This window comes from Myxocyprinus asiaticus, chromosome 4, assembly GCF_019703515.2.
Source record: "Myxocyprinus asiaticus isolate MX2 ecotype Aquarium Trade chromosome 4, UBuf_Myxa_2, whole genome shotgun sequence".
Classification (NCBI taxonomy): domain Eukaryota; kingdom Metazoa; phylum Chordata; class Actinopteri; order Cypriniformes; family Catostomidae; genus Myxocyprinus; species Myxocyprinus asiaticus.
In genome coordinates, this window is record NC_059347.1 from 12,698,487 (window position 1) to 12,720,825 (window position 22,339).

A 22,339-nucleotide genomic window follows, 5' to 3' on the forward strand; every position below is an offset into this window, starting at 1 on the left:
AAAAAAATATATGTCTGTAGATGGTAAATATGGTTAAATGAATGGTACATTGTGTTCAGAACTTTCTAGTGATCATCCCATGGTTAATTTCAAAGTTGAAATGTTGCTATTTTAAAAACTAATGGCAGATCAAGTTATGGGACCTGTTGTGCACCATGTCTCAAGAATCACTGGTTAAGTTTGAGGTAGTAGTAGTATGGTAGTAAACATAGACACAGTGTCATTCTGGACTGTATTTGTGCTGCCTCCTGCAGGTGATCGAGTGCATCACACAGGGCCGAGTGCTTCAGAGACCTCGCACTTGTCCCAAAGAGGTGTATGACCTAATGCTGGGCTGCTGGCAGAGGGAGCCCTACATGAGACTCAACATCAAAGAAATCCACAATCTGCTCCAGAGTCTAGCCAAGGCCTCTCCGGTTTACCTGGACATCCTGGGCTGACCCTGTGTGGGATGTCTTTTTGTCAGTGTGGGTGTAATCGTGAGAAAGAGAGACCGTGTATATGAGTGAATGTGCGGGATTAAAGGAGTAAGGGATGGTTTAGATTAGGGAGAGTGATTAAATAAATAATTTTGTGCGAGTGTTTAAAAATAGCTTGTGCTTCAGCCTTCTCACCACATAGACTAAAGGCCTTAAAATTGACTTTTGAGTTTTACCCATCTGGATATGTCCATATCTCTCATGTACCATACTATTTTTCTTTAGATCCTAAATGATCTACAAAATGAACAAATGGAAAAATTTGTTGTAAATATGCGTTAAAGACAATGTAGACCCTTTGTTTAACGGCCTTTATGAAAAAGGTACTTTGGTTTAAGAAAGTTTTGTCACTTTTTGTTTAATGAGATGGACAAAATCTGGATTTGATGAGGACCCAGTCACTAGCACAATGCTGTCGATGCCCTGGCGACACATTCGGGCAGACTCGATGCAGATCGCAATACTATCCGCGGAGCAAACTATGGAGTAACAATCATTTAACTGCCAGATTGACAATGAGTTTTATTTTATCCATTATTTTTTAAAAGGTCCAATTTAATTTTGGATTATTATGCTAATCCATCCTCTCTGTGCCAAGATTTGATGTCTAACCCTGAGGTTGATGAAAGGCGTGTTTTTGGATGTGTCAGTGCGCCCCATCAAACTCAGTCTGAACTTTGTAATAGAAGCACAGGGATAAAGACACCTCCGATTTTTTCTTTTTGAAGAGGCTTGAGGGTGGATGCTGAGTCGTAACTGCCATGATGTGACTAATCATTTTGGAGGCACAGGAAAACTACATCCTGACATGCTGATGGCACTTCAAGAACGCTCACAGTTCCAAGCTTTTCACTACTGACTATCCTGACCTGTGACACCAATGGCAGCAGATAAGGAAAAATAAGTCTATTTCATGGCAAAATATACTGTAATTAAATATTTGCAATTTATATTTCATCGTCTACGTCTACTTTTGAATTGCTGTAAAATGAGAAAGATGCTTTTTGCCCACAGAATGGTGTAGGAACTGCATCTACCAGCAGAATATTACTGGAACATGCTAACCAGCCAAACCTTGACCCAACAAAAGTAAAAATCTTCTCAACTTTTGGTTGCATAACAGCGCGTCACTTTTACAATCTCGTGTTTTACCTCTATGTCCTACGTCCACCATCCCCATGGCAACCAATGGATTTCTCTGATGTAGCGTAAACTCTAGTGTGTAGGTGTCCTCGATCGTCATCATGTTGCAATTTAATGGACCTTGCCTCTGGGAAGATTTTGGGGAGATTTCTTTCATACCTGTTCTTAGGGAGTACATACCGTAGATGTTGTCCATAATGTAATAGACCCTACTGAACAGCTGGATTTGATTTGCTCTCTGATTATTCATTACTATCTATTTATGTATCGTCTACGAAATAACTGCTAAATAATACATGTATGTGATAATCGACGATCAATTTGTTTTTGGTGTATTGTGGACTGTTTCAAAGCGATGGGCTTGGTGGGCACTGTGATGTGAATGTTCATTTGACAATGATACGAGTTGGACTGGCCCTGAGGTCACAGCTGAAAGACCCAATGAAGGGACAGTCTCGACTTGACCTGTGTGCTTCAACCCCACCAAACAAGATAACAGAGGAGGACAACTGACAACAAACAGGATTAAATAGACTACAAATGAATGACCTTTAATTAAAAATACTAATATCATATGCCGTTATCAGTATTTCCTTAAGGCCAAAGTATACTTCGGTTTTCCACGTGCCGCAAATTTCGTCATTAGCACACTACACATGGACTGTCCTCGTGTAGCCCAAAATTTGTAGACAGTCCTGATCTTTCCATGTTGTTGGCACATGCACCAGCCATTGACTGTACTAAAGAGTATCACAGTAACGCGTCCGTTTCAGCTTGCGGTCAAAAGAGTATACTTTGAAGCGTAACTCGTCTCGCACCATTTCTGCTACGGACACGAATGTCATTGTAAATTGTTCATCTTAAGGAGAGGTTTCGATGTAATTGGACTACATATTTTTACCTGGCAGTCAATAAAACAGAACAAATAAGAGTTGTACTGAAGAAGGGACCCATGCCATCTCTAAGGACCAGAATATCAAAGAGACTTGGTGGGCTCTTTTGACTTGGGCAAGTAAGCAACCACTTAGCTTGATGCTTGAGTTACCAACTAGCGACCACCAAGAACTACCTAGCAACACATCAACCAGAATACGTTCAGAATCATGGCAGCGAGTTTTGCACTAGCAAGCAACACTCACATTTTCTTCAGAAAATTTAAGAATCTAGTTTGTGGTGACGTAGATTGACAGACTTAAATTTATCAAGCATAGAGCATTTCTACGGCATATTTATGAATATTACCCACATTGAATTTTAGATTTAATTGTATTCATAAACCCACTGATGACCCGCTTGACCACACAACCAATTACAATTCGTCCCATGAAGACTAAATCTAATCCAGTTTCTCAAGTTTACTATCATCTCTGTTGACTAACTCCAGGGTACAATATTTGTATGACTTGTCCTCCTCTGCATGGGTAAAATGTTTCTCTATTTTCAGATTGAGGGGGCGCTTTGTGGTCTCCATCAACACATTTTGTGCCGAACTACTGATTCTTTGGGGTAAGAAGTATTGCAGATGTATTGCTCCGAGTGTGTCTGTATATATGCAATTAGACTGTAAATATAAATGAGCAGGATCAATCATTCTTTGTACACTGATGTCAAAATTCTTTCCAAACGGTCCACTGGCAGGACCTACTTTAATAGCCGACTACACAACATCACAGAACGTACGAGTTGTTGAACAGGATGTCCAATCAAGTGTTGGTCATTACGGTCATGATCTTTTGAGCAGCGACTTTTAATGACCTCTTAGAGCTTTGCACTTTCTTTATAGATGTACTGCTCATATTTTTGTAGTTTTCACCCTACAATTGTAAGCACTGCAAAAACGGGGGGGGTGGGGGGTGAGGAGCAGAAATGCACTGAAAGAGGTTGTTTAAATTGAAGGGGGCTATTTGCTAACAGTACAGATATGGAAGACATGTATTCAGTCAGTTACGCTGAACAATTTTTCTTGAGTTGTGGCAGACTGACTTAATGTAAAGACTTTATTGAACAAATATGGCATTTTCTCAGTTCTTGGTATAAGGATTTATGTCTGTTCTAAAAAGCCAGCCTGTACTTTATAATCAATTCTGTACAGTTCTAATAGATGTCTATATAAATAGTATGTTCTCTCTATATATTCTGTTTAAAAAAAAAAAACAGGCATCATGTCAAAATGTGTGATATTATAAAGGGAAGAAAAACTCATCTAATGGACCTTCGGCAATATGTGAGTGTAAATACAGTTTATTTAACGTGGCAATGTATTTGTTTTTCTGTTGTTGTTCACAATGAAAAATTTCTTTAAAAAAAAAAATAAAAAAATAAAAATCTCTGTAATTGATCAACTAGCCTTTTCCCTTATGTAGTATGTAATTATTATAACCCTTAATATTGTTATGGGTTGGTTTTACATTAAGGAATGCCATATTAATGGCAACCTTTGTCCCAGTCACCATCTACATCCAGGGGGGAAAGGGTCAAGTGTTCATCCATCCTCATTTGATATATTAAAACCTCTTAAACATTCTATATGAATGAAGAACTGTGATTGATTACTGAAACACTGTTTATGAATTTGTTTTAGTTTGTTTCATGCTCTGTATGGGTGAATTTCATGAAAACTGTCAAGCAATGTCCAGGTCAGATTTCAGATTTGCAATTTAATTTATTCCACTTTTTCACCTTTTTTTTAAGCTGGGTCACTGGTGGTGAGTGTGAATGTGTCTGTTTACATGCGTGATCTGCTGTGCGTGTGCGAGTGCGCTCCCGGCAGACTCTCTCACGGCTTTAGGTGTCAGTACTCTTATGCTTGTGCATCCTGTGAGAAGCTTCTCTGCAGTCAATGGAAATGTTCCTTGTACTACTGTGCATTTAATAAAAGTGGTATGTCTTACAATGCTGTTTATGTTGCAAATCATATTCCTACCTTCTAAAAGTGCACCAAGTATTTTTTTCCAGTCACATGACATAATTTAAATAATATTTAGTGAATTTTTTTCTAAGTGTTTTTATTTTTTTTTTAGTTAAAGAAATTCTCTTGATGTGATATTTGGGTTTAGATACCGTTAGTTAGTCTAGTCAACTGAAGTCATTCATTGGCCTGCTGCAAATTCCTACTGTAATGTAGCGAAAACGTAATTCATCTCAGTTGTATCTTAATGACAGTGAAGAGGTTTTGAATGATTTCTTTGTATGTGTATTGCTCACAAAAGATTATTTTGGTAGAAAGGCCACTGTAAGACATGAAAGGCATCCCAAGGGTAATACTGAGGTCTAACAATAGCCAATGAAGTGACAGGGGCAGCTGCTTCAACCCAAGGTGTGATTCACATGGCCAATCTATAGTAGTTTGCGCTAAACTTCTTTTGGCAAAGTGCCCATGGCTTGCATGTAAAAAAGGTATGAAGTATCTTCAGGCTTGCGGGCTACACTATTGTTAGCCGGGTTCGTTGTGATACTGCTAGTGGCGGACATGCAACTGAAATCTACTTATTTTGTTATACCATTTGCCTCTAGTGGCACACTAGAAACTACACACTTCTCCTTTAAGAAGTGCACTTTTTTTTCATAAACCTTGTGTGTACTAATACTACATCTAAAAAGGGAGTAGGGTTTTGGGAACATAAGTAGAAAAGTTTCTTAACAGGCACATGTGACTAGTATTCAGACCACAGCCACAGAGAGTAAGAGGATGGGGTTTGGTTTTCATCAAAAGCTGTGCAATGTTTTTATTGTAGTATTCTAAATTTACATTAAAAAAAAGAAAGTATGCCCATGTCCTAGATCCATTATGAAAGTTAACGCACAAATTCCATATACATCTCATTGTATTTTACATAGAGAAAAAGAGTATAGGCATGGAGGTGGCATGATCAATCACAAGGCTTTAAAGAATCATAGAGAGAGACAAAAAAAAAAAAAAAAAAAAACCCTGAATAAATAGAAGGTGCTGTCTATGAGCGAGGAGTTTAGCATGTCACTCTTTTGAAAAGTTGAACAAAAAACTGCAAATGTGGCAAGTCTTGCGCCCTCCTTTACCAACAAAGAGAGAGGAAGCTGGCGGAAAAGAGGGCTTTCCAAGCACGCTAAAAGCAGATATGTGAAGAGTAGAGCAAAATGAAAATGGAAAGTCTAACTTGTCTGTACAGGTGCATAAGTTACTGTTTGAGAGTACATCTGGTGGTTACACAGACACTAAGACATCAACGCCTAGTTAAAACGGTATAAATCTTTTTGTCGACACCTGTATATTCTTTGTTTTTATTCTCGTAGGCAACAAAACATTCTTTAAGGCAGTGCTTCTCAACTGGATTTGCTTCAGGACCCATATGTATATTTATATTGTCAAACCAACACAGTACCATAACATCACCTATATTTAAAGGAACAGTTCACCCAAACATGAAAATTCTGTCATTATTTACTCACCCTTTATTTTGCATTCCCTTGCAATACGTTTTCTGATCCCAGGCAATAGTTTTGCATTCCCTCGAAATTATTTTGGGTTCTCTTGCAATAGCTATCCACCCTTTACAAAAATTAACCATGGTTTTACTACAGTAACCATAGCTGAACTAGGATATATCGAGTAAAACCATATTAATAACAGAGGAAAACCAAAACAACCACTGTTTCACTATAGAAAACCTGCATTAAACATTTTTGTGGTTAGAACCATGGTTTTAAAACACATGGTACATGTACCACAAATTAGCCATGGTGTTACTATAGTAATTTTGTATTTATTTATTTATTTTTTGGCAGAATGAGTTTTAGAATTACCATAATTTTGGTTTTCCTGTATTATTACTAGATTTTACCATGAATATCATGCTGGAAATATAATGTCGTAGAACAATAGTTGAACAATAGCTACTGCAGCAATACCATAGTAAATTTTGTGTTAACTATGGTTTTACTTTAAATACCATGGTTCAAGTATAGTTACTGTAGTAAAACCATAGTAAATTGTGTGGTTATTGTGATTTTACTATAAATACCATAGTTGAACAATAGCTACTTTAGTAAAACCATGAAAAATGTTGTGGTTATGGTTTTACTTTAAATAAAATAGTTCAACTTTAGTTACTTTATTAAAACCAATGTAAATGTTTTTATTATGGTTTTAATAAAAATACCACCATTGAACAATTTCTACTGTAGTAAAACCATAGTACATTTTACAACAATTATGGTTTTACTTTACCATAGTACAACTATAGTTACTGTAGTAAAACCATGTTACATTTTGTGGTTATTATGGTTTGATTATAAATAACAGTTGAACAATAGCTACTGTTGTAAAACCATGGTAAATATTGTGATTATTATGGTTGAAATATAAATTCCATATTTAAACAGTTAATGTAGTAAAACCATGATAGATTTTGTGGTTATAATGTTTTTACTATAAATACCACAGTTCAACTATATTAACTGTTGTAAAACTGTAGTAAATGTTGTGGTTATTGTGATTTTACTATAAATACCATAGTACAACTATAGTTACTGTAGTAAAACAATGGTCAATTTTGTGTTTACTATGGTTTTACTACAAATACCACAGTTCAACTATATTTTCATAAGGAATGGATAAAAGTATTGCGAGGGAACCCAAAATAATTGCGAGGGAATGCTAAACTTTCTGGGAGGGAACGCAAAACTATTTCAGAAAATAAAATTCCTTCACTGTCCTCTAAGAAATTGTGTACCATTATTATTGTTACAAATCTGTGACTTTCTTCTGTGAAACACAAAAAGAAATGCTAGGCAGTATGTTAGCCTCAGTCACCATTTGCTTTCTTTGTATCGAAGAAAAAAAACAAATGCAATGAAAGTTAATGGTGACTGAGGCTAACATACTGCCTAAATATGAAAAACAAAAAAACCTGACCCGGACACAAGCCATTTGACAGCAGCAACAAAAGATATGGGAATGGTTTTCTCCTACCTTATAATAGTGTTGCTAAGTGCATTTATTTTGCTATCCTAACAATGCACAATTATATGGTTAGTTGCAGTTTATTTTAAGCATTTCAAATTTTTCTACCCTTTCAGAACCGACCTGTGACTCACCAGTTGAGAACCACTGCTTTGAGTTCATTTGCCTCGGCAAATCAGGGCAGACCATTTGTTTGAACATCCTATAGTGTCGCAGATGAGGAGGGACAAAAAAGCGGATTGCTGTTTTTTTTCTTCTTCCAATTTTGCTTTTGATCTCCGTATTTAACAAAAAATAAACTAAAAAAAATCCTAAAATTTGAGATATTTCACTCGACAACCCATTTCTGTTCAAGTAACCCTTGAAAAGAAAAAGTTAAAGAAAGCTTTGGGATATTTTTGCCTTTTTAATGACAAGGTCATTAAAAATCATGCACGCTGCAAATAACCTCATGCAGTAGTTATGGTAAACCATCCAAGCACTTTTTATTCATTAATATTCATAAATACACACAGCAGCTTCATTAGAGAAGGTCTCTGGTTTCCCCTTCAGTTTTTGAATGTGGAGTATTTATAAGGAGAGCCTCTTTGCAAGACACAGGAAGCTGAGGTCTGCCACAGATACCTACGCTCACCTGCTAAAGGAGAAAAATTAGTTATGTGGAACTGATTATCAACATACATACACACACACACACACTAATATATATATATACATATATATATATATATATATATATATATATATATATATATATATATATATATATATATATATATATATATATATATATATATATATATATATACACACACACATACATATACACACACACACACACACGCATATATATATATTCTCTCTCTCTTTTTTGCTCACTCTCACACGCCTGTTCTGATGTGTTTTGATTTATTTATTTTTTCCCCTCGCGCTCTCCTTTTATGGATTTTTACAATGTAACAAAGGTGACAGACCTGAAATTACAATCACCGAAAAAAAAAAGAAAAAAAAAGGGGAGGGGGGTGGGGACATTAGAGAGTGCTGTGTTTTGCCCACCGTCATTGGCAGTTACAGCACAGAGGACATTGTCTGCGTGGTGGTGGGATATCATCAAAGAGGTGGTGGCGGAGGCTCTTTGCCTGTGGAGCTCTCCTTCAGGTTGAGGCTCTCCAGAGCCACGTCTAAAGGCATGATGTCCACGCAGCCCATGGCGCCGAAGTCAGCAAAGTCTCGCCTTTCGTCCTCGTCGGAGGATGAGCTCTCCTCTCGCATTAGCGTGGACAGCAGCAGCTCCTGCACGAACAGGCTGCGGTCGGCGCGCTCGCTCTCCAGCGCCTGTCGTTCCGCCTCCGACATTTTCGGTTCGTTCAACCTGGCGGAAGTAAACACAGAAGAGGTGACCACTACATTCCAACATACAGTATATTCATTAAATGAAAATCAACCTCATTTGTGGGGAAGGCATTTTTTAATCCATAAGAGCTAAGAATCTGCAGCTTTCATGTTACACAAGAGAACTTCTATGCTTAAAGTATAGAAGAAACTGCGCAAAAACTTCCTTGGTTCTAATGTAAATAATCAGTGCACCAGATTTGAATGTGCAGAAGTGTGAATGAAATGTAAGAAAAATTACTGAATGTACTAGAGGTAGACCAATATATCGGTTGTACTGAATAGTTGGTGTCAATAGTCGCTTTTTCAAACTATTGGTTATTGGCAAAAATAGTGTTTCTTTGTGGCCGCCGTTGGAGTCAACACTTTTACAGTACAACAGCAGTCTCTAGAGCTGAAATAAAAACAACTGCTGTATCTAAATCTTTCATCGACTTTCACTTTAATTCACTTCAATGCATATTTTGTTATTTTGATTAGATTATCAAGTGTTTTAAATTGAAGCGAAGGCATGCAAAGAAAAATTTGACATTATGGAAACTTCTCGTCGGCACATACCATACATCGTGTCTCCAACTTCAGATCTTGTGAATAATAATAGGGGTGGGAGTCACAAGGTAACTGGCAATACAATACCGATGTGTAGGTCACTATATTATTGTGATTCTTTATTTTTGGTGTATTGCGATTCAAAACTACAATATATTGCGTTATTTCACTCATGTTTCTCATTTGCCTTCACTGGACAAGAGAACTGTTTCCAAATCACCAAATGCATTGTCAAATTGATATAAAAGTGTCAGTTTACAAAACAAGGCCAGTTTATTTCCTAATATCGATGTACAATGCAAAGCCATATGCATATAAGACCATAATGTCTCCCTATTTCTGTGGTTAGGTCAATGTAGCTAGTCTCTCTAAAAATAAATTATAGTATTTATGAATACAATAGTAGCCTAAACACTTCAAAAACATTATTTATTACAACACAAATTTCAATATACAAAAGTATAATCGGATAAACTTTTAGGTGAAATCTATTTAATATTCTAACATTTTTGTCAAAATACCAATATAAATTTTAGTAAGGGAGGTTGATTATGTGTAAAGCATGATAACTGCACCTTCTAAGGGACTGTTACTGAATTCCTATCACCACAATATTAATGTGGAAAAACGTAAATAACAATATTGATATTTGGCGTGCAAATATCAATACAATATCACTTTGAAAAATATCACATTACTTTAACATATCAATATTGTTCCCACCCCTATAATAAACCTTATTCCTTATTAAACCTGATCTGGTGAAATCTACATATACAAAACCTTTCACCTAGTGAATGTATAGGCTTAAAAGCTTCATTTGGCCAATACTTAATACAGAGCATTATAAAGGAGCCAAGTTCCCATCTTTTCAAAATAAGAGACCCCGGTGTGGTTATGGCTTGTTTATATTTACAAGTACTGTGTTATGCTTAAAATCTTCATTTTCTCTGGTTAATATTGGGTTTTTGGTTTTGAATAAACTGCATCTGTGCTTTTATTAATTTTGGACTCTTGTAGTTTCTGGGTCTGTGCCCATCATAATAATAAAAAAGACAATTTTTTTTTTTTTTTTAAACAATTGGTTAATTAATTGTTTATCAGCCTTTTCCACCACTTTAGTTATCACATCAGAAAAATCCACTATTGGTCGACCTCTAGAGTGCACTTTTAAAATATTGCTCTGTTCTTCACACAAAGCCATCATGTGGTTCGAGAAGACTTGGAACATATCATAAAAAGTTGTAGGGACTACTTGTAAGGTACGTCAACCTCCATGTTGGAGTTTGGCAGCCATGATTGTTATTTACACTGTATGGTAAAAAGCAGCCTGGCCGTTCCACAAAAAAAAAAAAAAAAAAAAAAAAAAAAAAGAAATCACTGGTTTCAAGAGACATGAGAGTAAGTAGATTTTGAAGAATTTCATTTTTGGTTGAACTATCCCTTTAAGAATAATGATCTGATCTGAGCAATCTTCAGCATGTAGGTGGATCTCTTGAGCATACCGTGTGAGAAGGAACTGGGAGCTGTGCAAGGCCAGTGGGTTGCTCTCAGTCATGGCTGTGTTTGTGGTGGTGCTGGGTGGCGGGATGCTGGCGCTGATGTTGCTAGGGTTGCTGCGCTGGCGCGTGGTGTTGCGAGCTGTCTCCAGCTGCTGACGCGCCGCCTGAGCCTGCTGGCGCTCCAGCTGAAGCTGCATCTGCAGTTGCTGCAGCTGAGAGGCCGAGGGGCCTGAAGAGTTGAGCTGTCCTCCTGCCGAGCGACGCACACCCGACAGCTGAGAGAGCAACTCTGATGAAGACACAAAGATTTTTAATTCAATTACTTCAATTGCAAATGCTTCATAGGACTGTAGTTCATTCCGTCATTAAATCTGAAGTATGTAAGTCCTGCTACACTAGCGCCACCGAATGGAACTGCAAAAATAAACTGTTTTCAAATCAGCTTTCTGAATACGTCCCGTCTGCCATTGGTCAAAGAGACAGTCCCGTTCCCAACTCACGTCACTGGTTGAGAAACATTGTTGGGGCAGGTCTAAACGGGTCGTTCAAAACAAACACAGAAATGTTTATAGTGCCACAGAGACAAAGTGTTTACAGTTTTCGAGAAAATTAACCAATTTATGGCTTACTTACAGTTGTCAAAGTTTTTTTTTATTGAACCCTGTTTGGTTGTAAGGAGTAGAGTCTGTAGTTTCGTTTGATATGTCGCTTTAAAATATCCATTAATTTTTCGTAAAGATGAAGTCTACATGTGGAAATTAGGACTGCATTCCCTCAGAAGTTGAAAAAACCTGTTAGTTATTTTGAATAATTTTCAACTATAACACATTTGTGGGTCATTTTGCTTCATTTTAATATAAACGGTTATATTTTATTTTGTTATCACTATACAATACAGTTCTATTCACTAACATTAGTAAATGCATTACTATATATTTACAATGCATTTTCACATTGAATTAAATTTAATAACCAACACTCCTGGACACATAATATAATATTTGATGAAAAAAAAAAAAATGGACTTTCTATAGCTTGTTATTAATTTCACAACATAGTCCTGCTATCCACATATGTGGACATACATTTTTAGGAAAACTATTTGATCTAGAAACAAATATTTTTTGCTTGTTTATTAGGCGCTTCTAGTTACAAATCAAAAAGGGAAATGAAAAATGCACACAGCAGTCACGCGGGGGTCTCAGGAGGTTAAGCTGTGATAGAAGTATTTTAACATAGAAAACGTTACATACATAACACTTTAAAGACGTTAACTAGAGAGTCTTTTACCTTTGTCTTATTTTTTATTATTATTATTATTTTTAACATTAAAGTTTGTAATGTTGTGATTCACCTCAAAGCTGGTTGTTTTGGTTCATGGATTAGAATTCTTATGAAGGATTTTATGAAATCCCTATAGAAAAAAATGAATGGGAAAAATACTTCCCAGACGGCTAAAAAGTGTACAGACACTGTTGTGTTCAATTGAGAAAAAAACTTAAATACTAGGAATTAAAAAGTAGGATTGTCAGTCATTTAAAATTTTAATAGAATTGATAACATAATATGCAGATTAATTAATCACAATTAAATCGCATCTATAAATATTGCTGAGAAAGGACCTACAAATAAGAATATTTTTTTTAACTGATTCTGATTTGAACTTCATCTTAGTTACAATAATGAACAAACACAACCTGTTTTAACAAATAACACAAATTATTTAATTGTTCCTGTACATACTGAATACATCATTCAAACATTCACAGTGTAGGTTGGAAAAAGTATGCAAACCCTTGGATTAAATAACCAACTCAACCAAGTGTTTCCAGAAGCTGTGGATTAGACCTAAACAAGGTTCAGAAGGAACTTCTTCAGATCAGCCATATTCTTGGGATGTCTAGTGTGAATGGCTCTCAAGGTCATTCCACAGCATCTCTTTTGGGTTAAGGTCTGGGCTCTGACTGGGCCACTCCAAAAGGTGGATTTTATTTTTTTGAAGCCATTCTGTAGTGGATTTACTTTGATGTTTAGGGTAATTGTCCTACCACATCACCCAACTTCTACTGATCTTCAGCTGGCACACAGCCACCCTGATATTATCCTGTAGGATATCTCAAACAGCAAAGCAGCTCCAAATCATGAAGCTCCCTCCACGATACTTCACTGTTGGGATGATGTTTTCATATTGGTATGCGGTGTCCTTTTTACGCCATACATGCTGCATGTTCTTCCCAAACAATTCAACCTTGGTTTTATCAGTCCACAAAACATTTTCCCAGTAGTGTTGTGGAGTGTCAAAGTGGTCTTGGGCAAACCTCCGGCACACAGCAATGTTTTTGTTGGAAAACAGCAGCTTCCTTTGTGGTGTCCTGCCATGTACACCATGCCCGTTTAATGTTTTCCATATAGTAGTATCATGAACAGAGATGTTAACCAGTTCCAATGATTCCTTTAAGTCTTTGGCTGTCACTCTAGGGTTTTTTTTTTTCTTTCTTAACCTCAGAGCATTCTGCAGTGTGCCATTTGAGTCATCTTGGTTGGATGGCCACTTCTAGGGAGAGTAGCCACAGTACTAAACCGTCACCATTTATAGACAATTTGTCTAACTGTGGACAGATGAATATCTAAGCTTTTCAAGATAACTTTGTAACCCTTTCCAGCTATATGCAAAGCAATAACTCTTGATCGTAGGTCTTCCGAGATCTCTTTTTTTGCAAGGCATGGTCCATGTCAGCAGATGCTCCTTGTGAATAGCAAACCAGGGACTACAACAAAAATGTTTTTCATTTTGGTTCGTTCTGAACAAAAACAGTATTTTATCGTTCTGGTTCTAAAGTTCCGCAGCCTCCTTTCAAAATGGTTACCGGTAAGAACAAAAAAGAATGGTGTGACGAGGAGGAGGCCGTGGCCGGGCTGCGAGTGTGCGTGCCTGGTGCTAAGTGACCCAATCAGTGGGAGAGAGATAAGAGGAGTCGGGAGTGCCTGAGAGAGAGAGACACACACACACACACGGAGCTGTGTGTGTGTCGTCATTTTATTATGTTCCAGGACAGTGTTTTAAGTTGTAATTAGTCTTGAATGTCAATCTGGTTACTGCTTCCTCCTCTACTGACAAACGAGAGGCTTGTCTGCCACACTGGTGCTGAAACCCGGGACTGGAGGAAGACATGCCAGAGAGCCCTCGCCGCTGACGGAGGTTCGCGACGCCGAGGATGTTTGATGCGGTGGTACTGGAGCAGTTTGCCCGAAGGAGCCGCTGTCGTCCGATGGGGCGGGGGAGCTCGCTGCCATTCGCCAGGAAGTGGAGGAGCTGCTGCCATTCGCTAGAGGGTGGAGGCGCCGCTACTGTCCACAGGGGGGCGGGGGAGCTTGCCGCCATCCGCCGGGAGATGAAGCAGCTGCTGACATCTGCCGGGAGGTGGAAGAGCTAGCTGATGTCCGCCAGGAGGCAAGGTCCAGTGCCACCGCCCCGCATCGCGGAGGACCGCTACCCAGCTGGCCGAGGACCAAATGGCGGCGTGGTCTGGAACTGGAGTTATTTTCTCTCTCTCTCTCTCGCTCCCACCCCTTTTCCTCTCCACTCGTCCTACCCAGGAGGTGGGGAAAACCAGCTGGCGACATGGCCGAAGGGGCAACTCCTCCCCTCCACAAAGTAGTAAGTCAGCGCCTGAATCGGGTGGTGGGGGTATGTGACGAGGATTAGGGCATGGCAGGGCTGTGAGTGTGCGCGCCTGGTGCCGAGCAGCCCAATCAGCGGGAGAGAGAGATAAGAGTTGTCGGGACTGCTGGAGAGAGAGAGACACACACACACGGAGCTGTGTGTGTGTCATCATGTTATTATGTTCCAGTTCAGTGCTTTAAGCTGCAATTAGTCTTGAGTGTCAATCCGGTTCCTGCTTCCTCCTTTACTGACGAACGAAAGGCTTGTCTGCCACAAACGGTTAATAAAGTTCTTTTTTAATTGACAGTACTCTGAACTAAGTGTGGGTGAAATACCAGTTGCAGTGTTGCCAGACCTCACAAGAGAAGCATGCAACCGGTTCTAGAAAAACGATCCCAAAATAAGCCACTTGCCAAAAATGTACTGTGATAAACCCTTTGGCTTCATGGAAAAATTACCGGAATTAAATTATCCAGTTATAACAGTTACCAGCATTTAAAAATAACGTTTTGACTCCGGAACAATTGCAAATCACTTTGTTCCCATTTTCGGTTATGTTCTGCATAAAACTGTTTGTTTTCAGTTTTGTTCCATGAACCGTTTTTAGTCCCTGTAGCAAACTCAAAATGTCTGAGTGCTTTTTCTAAGTCAAAGTAGCTCTAACCCACACCTCCAATCTCATTTAATTTACTGGATGCCAGGTTTGCCACCATCTGACTTTAATTAGATTTTGTTGACGTCATTATCCTTGGGGTTCACATCCCAACCTACACTGTGAATGTTTGAATGATGTATTCAATATGTACAGGAATAATAAAATAACGTGTGTGTTACTGGTTAAAACAGATTGTGTTTGTTCATTATTGTATTTGTAACTTAGATGATGATTAAGCCAGATTTTAAGAAAAATTTATACATAAATGCAGGTAATTCCAAAGGGTTCACATACTTTCTTGCCACTGTATATATTTTAAATATAGTACAGATAATTTAAATGCATTCCATTATTGTGGCAGATGAGTAAAGCATTGATATAAAGCTACTTTTTGTATTTAATAAGGCAACACATTGTTTATTTCCATATTACTGAACATTAGCCTATCACTGATTTAATTTTGCAATTAAATCAATCTGTCCAAAATAGATTTATTATAAGGGCTTGTCAAAGAATGCATCAATGCACACGTGTCAGAAAGAAGCGTCTCACTTTGGTTGCACTGTCATAAACAGTGCATTTTTCAGTTGCTGTTTCAAGTTAAACGTGTTTGAAACGTAGAAAAACATGTCTCGAAATCCCTGCTTTCAGAATTGTGCTCCGTGCAGCTGTGTTTGAACGCAAGAACGCATTCTCATCTTGAGCTGTTGCTAGTGTGAAGCAAGCCTAAATGTGGTTATTGGTCTGTACAGCTACTGGTTGTCAATACATCTGGAGTTTCGCTTACTGCCCCCTGCTGAAAACAGGTAGTACTTCAAGCTTAAATTGCACCGATGGTAGGAATATTCCATATTACGGTCCGGGTACATGACTAATTTAATTATTTTTTTACGTGTTATTTTTATATAATTAATCACTTTGAATTTATGTGACAGCTCTATTAAAAACACATACCGAGACCCCAACATTCACCTCCATTCCACTCAATTCCATCTACCAGTTTTTAAATGCAAGAACGCTTCCTGTGTATATGTCCCCTAACCTGTCCTTACACATTACACACCTGCTATGGGGTCCATTGCTTCCCTATTGCTTGGTGAGTAGGAGGAGCTTTGTGAAGAGGAGAGACCACCGGTAGAGCTGCTGGTAAAGTGCATGTTTGTCCTGCGTGCCCGCGGACCACCCAGCCCCCGCCCGGGGTGGAACATCCGGCGCACGTGCCGCACGCCACTGCTCTCATCGTGCACATGCTGGTTAAGGAGCAACTATTGAGAATGTGATAACACACAGCCAATTAAAAGAATAAAATCATATGACTTGTCCTGAACACACAAATACAATAATAAAAAACACTAATTTTGTCTGAGCTGTGGCACAGTTATGTTGAGCTGTGGTGCTTATCTGGGTGATGCAGGTTCGAGTCTGGCTTGCAACATGTCCTGATGCTCTTCGCCCAATAATTTCTTGCCTCTCTCTCTACTACATCTGCCAAATCAACCCAAAACAAAGGCAAAAACCTCAAAAGAATAAAATTAAATACCTGCATTAATATCCTCAAAGTGGACACAAAACCTTAAGCGATAACCTCATGCAACCGCTGTGCATACATATATATATACTTTGGAAACATATACAAGGTTATCTGGTTATCTGTGGTAACTTGTCGATATACAAACTTTTTTTTTGAAATACATAATTTCATCAGTCAGATAAAAGGATATTAAATCTCTAGGTGCTCTGTGTTCAAGTGTGAGATGAGCAGCAAAGTCATCTGTCACATGATTGGGGTCGCCACCAGGCAAAGCTGCACAGATTGGGCAAATCTGAAAAAGAGAGACAGAGAGAATCATACAGACTAGAATAACTCTTATTTTAACCCCACATGATAGGTTAAGGCCTTTTGATGGCTTTTAATCTTTATGGCTTTTAATTTGTTCCAACATGCCTGTGGATAAAAAGCTTATGGTGAATGGCAGCTTTGGTATTTAATGATACCATTAATCTGTACTACAACACACACCTAGGCAATTCCAAAACAAATATTAAGCCCTAATCACAGTGATTTTGTATACTCTAGTACTCGAAGTGTGGTCCATCTGCCCATTTTTTAATTGGTCCACTTTGGCAATGGCATGGCATCTTGTTGTTTCAGTGTCTCATTTTCATTATTATAGGTTGTTGTAACATAACCTGTTACAAAAAGGTAGGAAAAAAAAGTGTAATAAAAACATAAGGCATCATATTTTGTCATTTATGTGAAGACTCGCTGACCGCATCTCTCTGCACTTCCTGCAGGTTAACGTAATTATCATGGTACCGCCGAAAATCAAAATTAAAAACAAGGTCCCATTTTTTACTGAATTTCCAATTTAGTGAAGTCTCACATCACGCATGTTTATTATTGATCATTGTTTTCATGATCAGTCACTGCTGTCACTGAGTACTCGGGTCCTAGTGCAAATCCCTTGTATCCATCCATCCATTTATCCCTTTTGCTTAGGGATGCAAATACAGATAAAGCAAGGTGGTAAAAATAGAGATAACCAATTATTCGGCTGATAGTTTTTAAAATTGACTTAATGAATGTACAAAAACAAATTCCGAGTCTTTCCTTACTGTGACGGACACTGACAAAGGCAACAGGAGTCCAAAATGAGTCAAATCCCAATTTCGTGATTGTTATGCAACCAAAATCCCAATTATAACCAGGAAAATAGATTTGCCGCTTAACGCGGGACTTTTAATTATAACAGGAATGCAAACTCATGAGGGGCGAAAAAGGTGAGACTCACTGATCCATGAATGTTTTAGGGGGATTTTTTTTTTTTTTTAAAGAATAAGCTAAAAGCACCAATTCCAGCCATTTTAATGATTCAAGTTTAGCATATTAACTGCACAATTGTGCAGAATTAGCTGCAAAAATAAATGGTAATTTGGTGTGGCTTGCTTCAGTTTCATAAATTTGTTCAGTTTTATTAAATGATTAGTTCAGTTCTGGAGCTGTCACTAGGTGGCAACAAATGAGCATCTTCTGCGCTATGGAGTCACCGAATCATTTTGAGATGTTCACAACCGAGACTTTATCGTGTTTAAGCATAATAAGAACAAAGCAGATCTATAATTCTCGTTCAGTTTGAGAAATGCTGAGCATGACTTTTCATAATAGTGAGTTTCAATTATGTCCTTTCCTTCTCCTTTATTACAATTTTCATGACTACAAATCTACTGACTTCAGTAGAATGTTAAAGTATAACAAGAGCAAAGGATATCTATCATTTTCCTTAAGTATTTAAACTGCTGAGCATGACTTATCAGAAAAAAACAACAATAATAGCCTAATAATAACAATTTTGAGTTTCAATAATGGCCTTTTGTCAGTGTAAAGTGCATTTATCATGAATTGCGTCCAGTTGTCAGCGCTCTGTCAGTGCCAACAACAAGTGCCGCTTTGGCCTCCACATGACATTGCAAAAGCGTCACAGAGGGGCGATTTAATGAGTTTGTCATGAAAAAGCAGGAGATGTAAACAAAATACATGGGGGGTGGGGGGGGGGGATTGCTTTGATTGCAGAAAGTAAAAAGAGGACTCATCTATTTTTACATCGGAGTATTTCCTTTGTGAATGTAATAATTGTAGTTCAATAACTGGGGGACACTCAGATGCGGTAAGGTTATATTTAATTTAATTTATGAAGAGATATTTGTCTGATAATTCCAGGAATTATGAGACATTCATTGTCTCTTCATAAATCTGGACAGGTTATTTTGTTGCTTTGTACTCTTTTAAGACATAATTTTTTAGGCTTCAATATATTCGGCAGCACTGACACGAGTCAAGTGAAAGCTCCAATTCTACGCATTAATAGCTCTTCCGCCCGTTTGTCTCCTTGAATAAGATAGACTCACATGCCCATGCCGAAATGAACGAACAGCATGCCCCTCTCATTCAGTCAATTGGTACATGTACCAGGTCATTCAGTTTGTTTAAAAATGAGAAGTTTCACAAATGCTGATTCTCCAGAACCCGATTCTCCAGAACCCTTCACACTCCATTCCTGTCAGATCAGATTCACTGTGAATGCGCTGCTGTAGCAAAGCACGAGTTTGGCCGTAGCTCTAACCAATCAAGCGATCTGCCTCGGTAGGACTGCGAATGCCAAGCACGCGATTACCCGCTGCTCTAATCAATCACATGGCAGTCCGACAATTGCACCCCCTTCCATTGATTGAGGTCCCCTTCGAACGAATTGGCATGGACCTCGTCGGGCCATTACAGCGGAAGGCACACGGGCACCGTTTTGTGTTGGTTCTGGTGGACTACGCAACATGATATCCAGAAGCAATGCTTCTGGTAACGGCTGTCCGCTCGAGTCGAGTTCCGGTGTATGACATAGGTGTAGCGTAAGCTCCGGTGAGAAGTGACGAACGTGGAAGCGCGTGTTGTTTACAGCAAAGGAAAACGGTGAAAAGAAGTTTTCCATTTTAAGACTTATACAAATCTACAGTATAGCTAAAACAACTCACCTCTTTTCCTTTGCTGTAAACAACGCACGCTTCCGTGTTCGTCACTTCTCACTGGAGCTTACTCTACGCCTATGTCATATGCCGGAACTTGACTCTCATGAACGCGCGGACAGCCGTTACCGGAAGCCAGTGACTATAGTATATGAAGTTATAAATATGGATATTTTTCTTACAAAAACGCATCGCTTCAGAAGGCCTCTATTAACCCCCTGGAGCCGTATGGATTACTTTTATGATGGATGGATGCGCTTTTTGGACTTCAAAATCTAAGGTACCATTCACTTCCATTATAAAGCCTGGAAGAGCCAGGATATTTTTTAATATAACTCTGATTGTGTTTGGCTGAAAGAAGAAAGTCATATACACCTAGGATGGCTTGAGGGTGAGTAAATTATGGGATAATTTTCATTTTTGGGTGAACTAACACTAAGGTCTCTGACGCCCAGACACTTTTATGGCAGCAAAAGAAGAATAAGAAATATACTGTAGCCGCAAGCGACGATTATCAGGGTTCAAGCACATATGGCAAGAAGATGACCAAAATGATGAAAAAGGACAGAATATATCATGTGGAATCTATAGAGACAGCTGTTTTTGTGAAAAAATAACTTATTTTCATCAAAGTTGCACAAATAGGATTTCATTTAAGGCATGCAGCCCAGCATCGAACAGAATGGGAATAGAAGTAGAACAACAAGAAGAATCAAAAGAAGAAATTTGTTGAAAACATTGCTCAACAAATTATGACATTAACAAAGTTATTTGTATGCATTTGATAGACAGCATTCTTTGTAATGAAATTAAACAGAATCAAAGACATTTTCATTTTGAAAAACTGAATTTGAGGAAACAGTAAATTCAATTTCAAAGGGCCCTCTTTGTGATGTTAATGTTTTCTTTTCTTTCTATTTGGTTCTATCAGAATTTTACAAGAGCAATAGGAAAGTCAAAGAGGATTTAGAAGGAATTTTAACACTGGCACTCAATCTAGTGGACAAAATTGGTGGTACATGCTTGATTTATCATGAATCCAAGAGATTGCGGATTGCTAGACCACTTAAATTAGAAGAAATAATGCAATGTTGTAAATTCTTTGCTGTTTTTTCATGTAGTAAAAACGTTACGTTTTCAACAAAATAATGTACAGTAATTAGTAATAATGAGCCACACTCAAAATCGTACGAGTCTGTAGATAATCTGGTGTGAATCTGACCAAGGACAAGTTTGGCAAATGGTTTTGAAATTACATATTCAACAAGCACATGAATGCTGGGGTTCAGGTATCTACAAAGTTTTGGCCATATAGTCAATACTGCTACGAAAATTGTTTGGCCCTCTAACATATGGATGATTTATTTATTCTTTGAAGCTTCAAATCTCATATCAAATATTTTCTAATGGTTTTAAATGTAATAGTCACAGCTACTTAATGTTTTGTATGTTTTTTTTGTTTACATACTGCAGTAAAATGCTTGCTAGTATGCACTCATTGCAATAAATGTCTTCTGAGACCGTTTCTGTGTTGTGTAAATCTCTGTAAACCAAACTGTCACTTGGTCCACCTGACCATATACCTGCTTGTACACACTGTGTCAAGGTTATGCTTTCTTTGGCAAAAATGTGCTTGTATTTTCATGTTTTAAAGACTGTTATGACATCCATTTGAAATGTCATACATAGCTATATAATATACCATATTTTAAATGCTAAAAAATAGCAAGCGACATCTACAATATTTACATTAGGCTAACTGTAATTTACTCATTTCAGCCTTACAAGGATTTTCTTGTCCTGTAGCTTCTCCTACTGAATAACATTGTTAGTACATCCTTTATATGTTGTACAAGATTAAGAATAATTTCACTTTGCAGTTAATAAAAAAATACTGATAATGTCTCAACAGATTTTCCAGATGTGACTGCTCAGTAAATTGGAGAGTCTATTACAAACTACACCGATCAGCCACAACATTAAAATCACCTGCCTAATATTGTGTAGGTCCCCTTCGTGCTGCCAAAACAGCACCAACCCGCATCTCAGAATAGCATTCTGAGATGATATTCTTCTCACCACAATTTTACTGAGTGGTTATCTGAGTTACCGTAGACTTCGTCAGTTAAATCCAGTCTGGCCATTCTCTGTTGACCTCTCTCATCAACAAGGCATTTCTGTCCACAGAACTGCCGCTCACTGGATGTTTTTGGCACCATTTGGAGTAAATTCTAGAGACTGTTGTGTGTGAAAATCCCAGGAGGTCAGCAGTTACAGGAATACTCAATCCAGCCCATTTGGCACCAACAATCATGCCACAGTCCAAATCACTGAGATCACATTTTTTCCCCATTCTGATGGTTGATGTGAACAGAAACTGAAGCTCCTGACCCGTATTTGCGTGATTTTATGCACTGCACTGCTGCCAAACGATTGGCTGATTAGATAATCGCATGGATGATTGTTGGTGCCAGATGGGCTGGTTTTCAAAAAATCAAAGTG

The 22,339-nt window shown here is 38.1% G+C and overlaps 2 protein-coding genes across 4 annotated transcripts in view; one reads left to right on the forward strand and one right to left on the reverse strand.

The window, feature by feature from the left end:
- Positions 1–4,515, forward strand: part of ntrk2b (neurotrophic tyrosine kinase, receptor, type 2b) — a 46,420-nt gene extending 41,905 nt beyond the window's left edge. Inside the window, exon 18 of the mRNA XM_051696103.1 lies at positions 255–4,515. Coding sequence (XP_051552063.1) covers positions 255–440 — 186 coding nt within the window. The 3' untranslated portion in view covers positions 441–4,515. The remainder of the gene's footprint in view (positions 1–254) is intronic.
- A 784-nt stretch (positions 4,516–5,299) lies between these two features.
- The window catches only part of kcmf1 (potassium channel modulatory factor 1), a 34,613-nt gene continuing 17,573 nt past the window's right edge, over positions 5,300–22,339 (reverse strand). The window contains exons 4-8 of one of the 3 annotated variants that reach the window (XR_007897018.1): positions 17,044–17,145; positions 16,386–16,563; positions 11,007–11,292; positions 8,617–8,932; positions 5,300–8,194 (exon numbers count right to left, since the gene is read on the reverse strand). Coding sequence is in view for 1 of the 3 variants with exons in the window: in XM_051696170.1 (XP_051552130.1) it covers positions 8,671–8,932; positions 11,007–11,292; positions 16,386–16,563; positions 17,044–17,145 (828 nt within the window). In the remaining 2 variants the exon portion in view is untranslated. Of the gene's footprint in view, positions 8,198–8,335; positions 8,933–11,006; positions 11,293–16,385; positions 16,564–17,043; positions 17,146–22,339 lie in introns of those variants that run through there. The other 2 variants (XR_007897019.1, XM_051696170.1) reach the window with 2 other exon arrangements.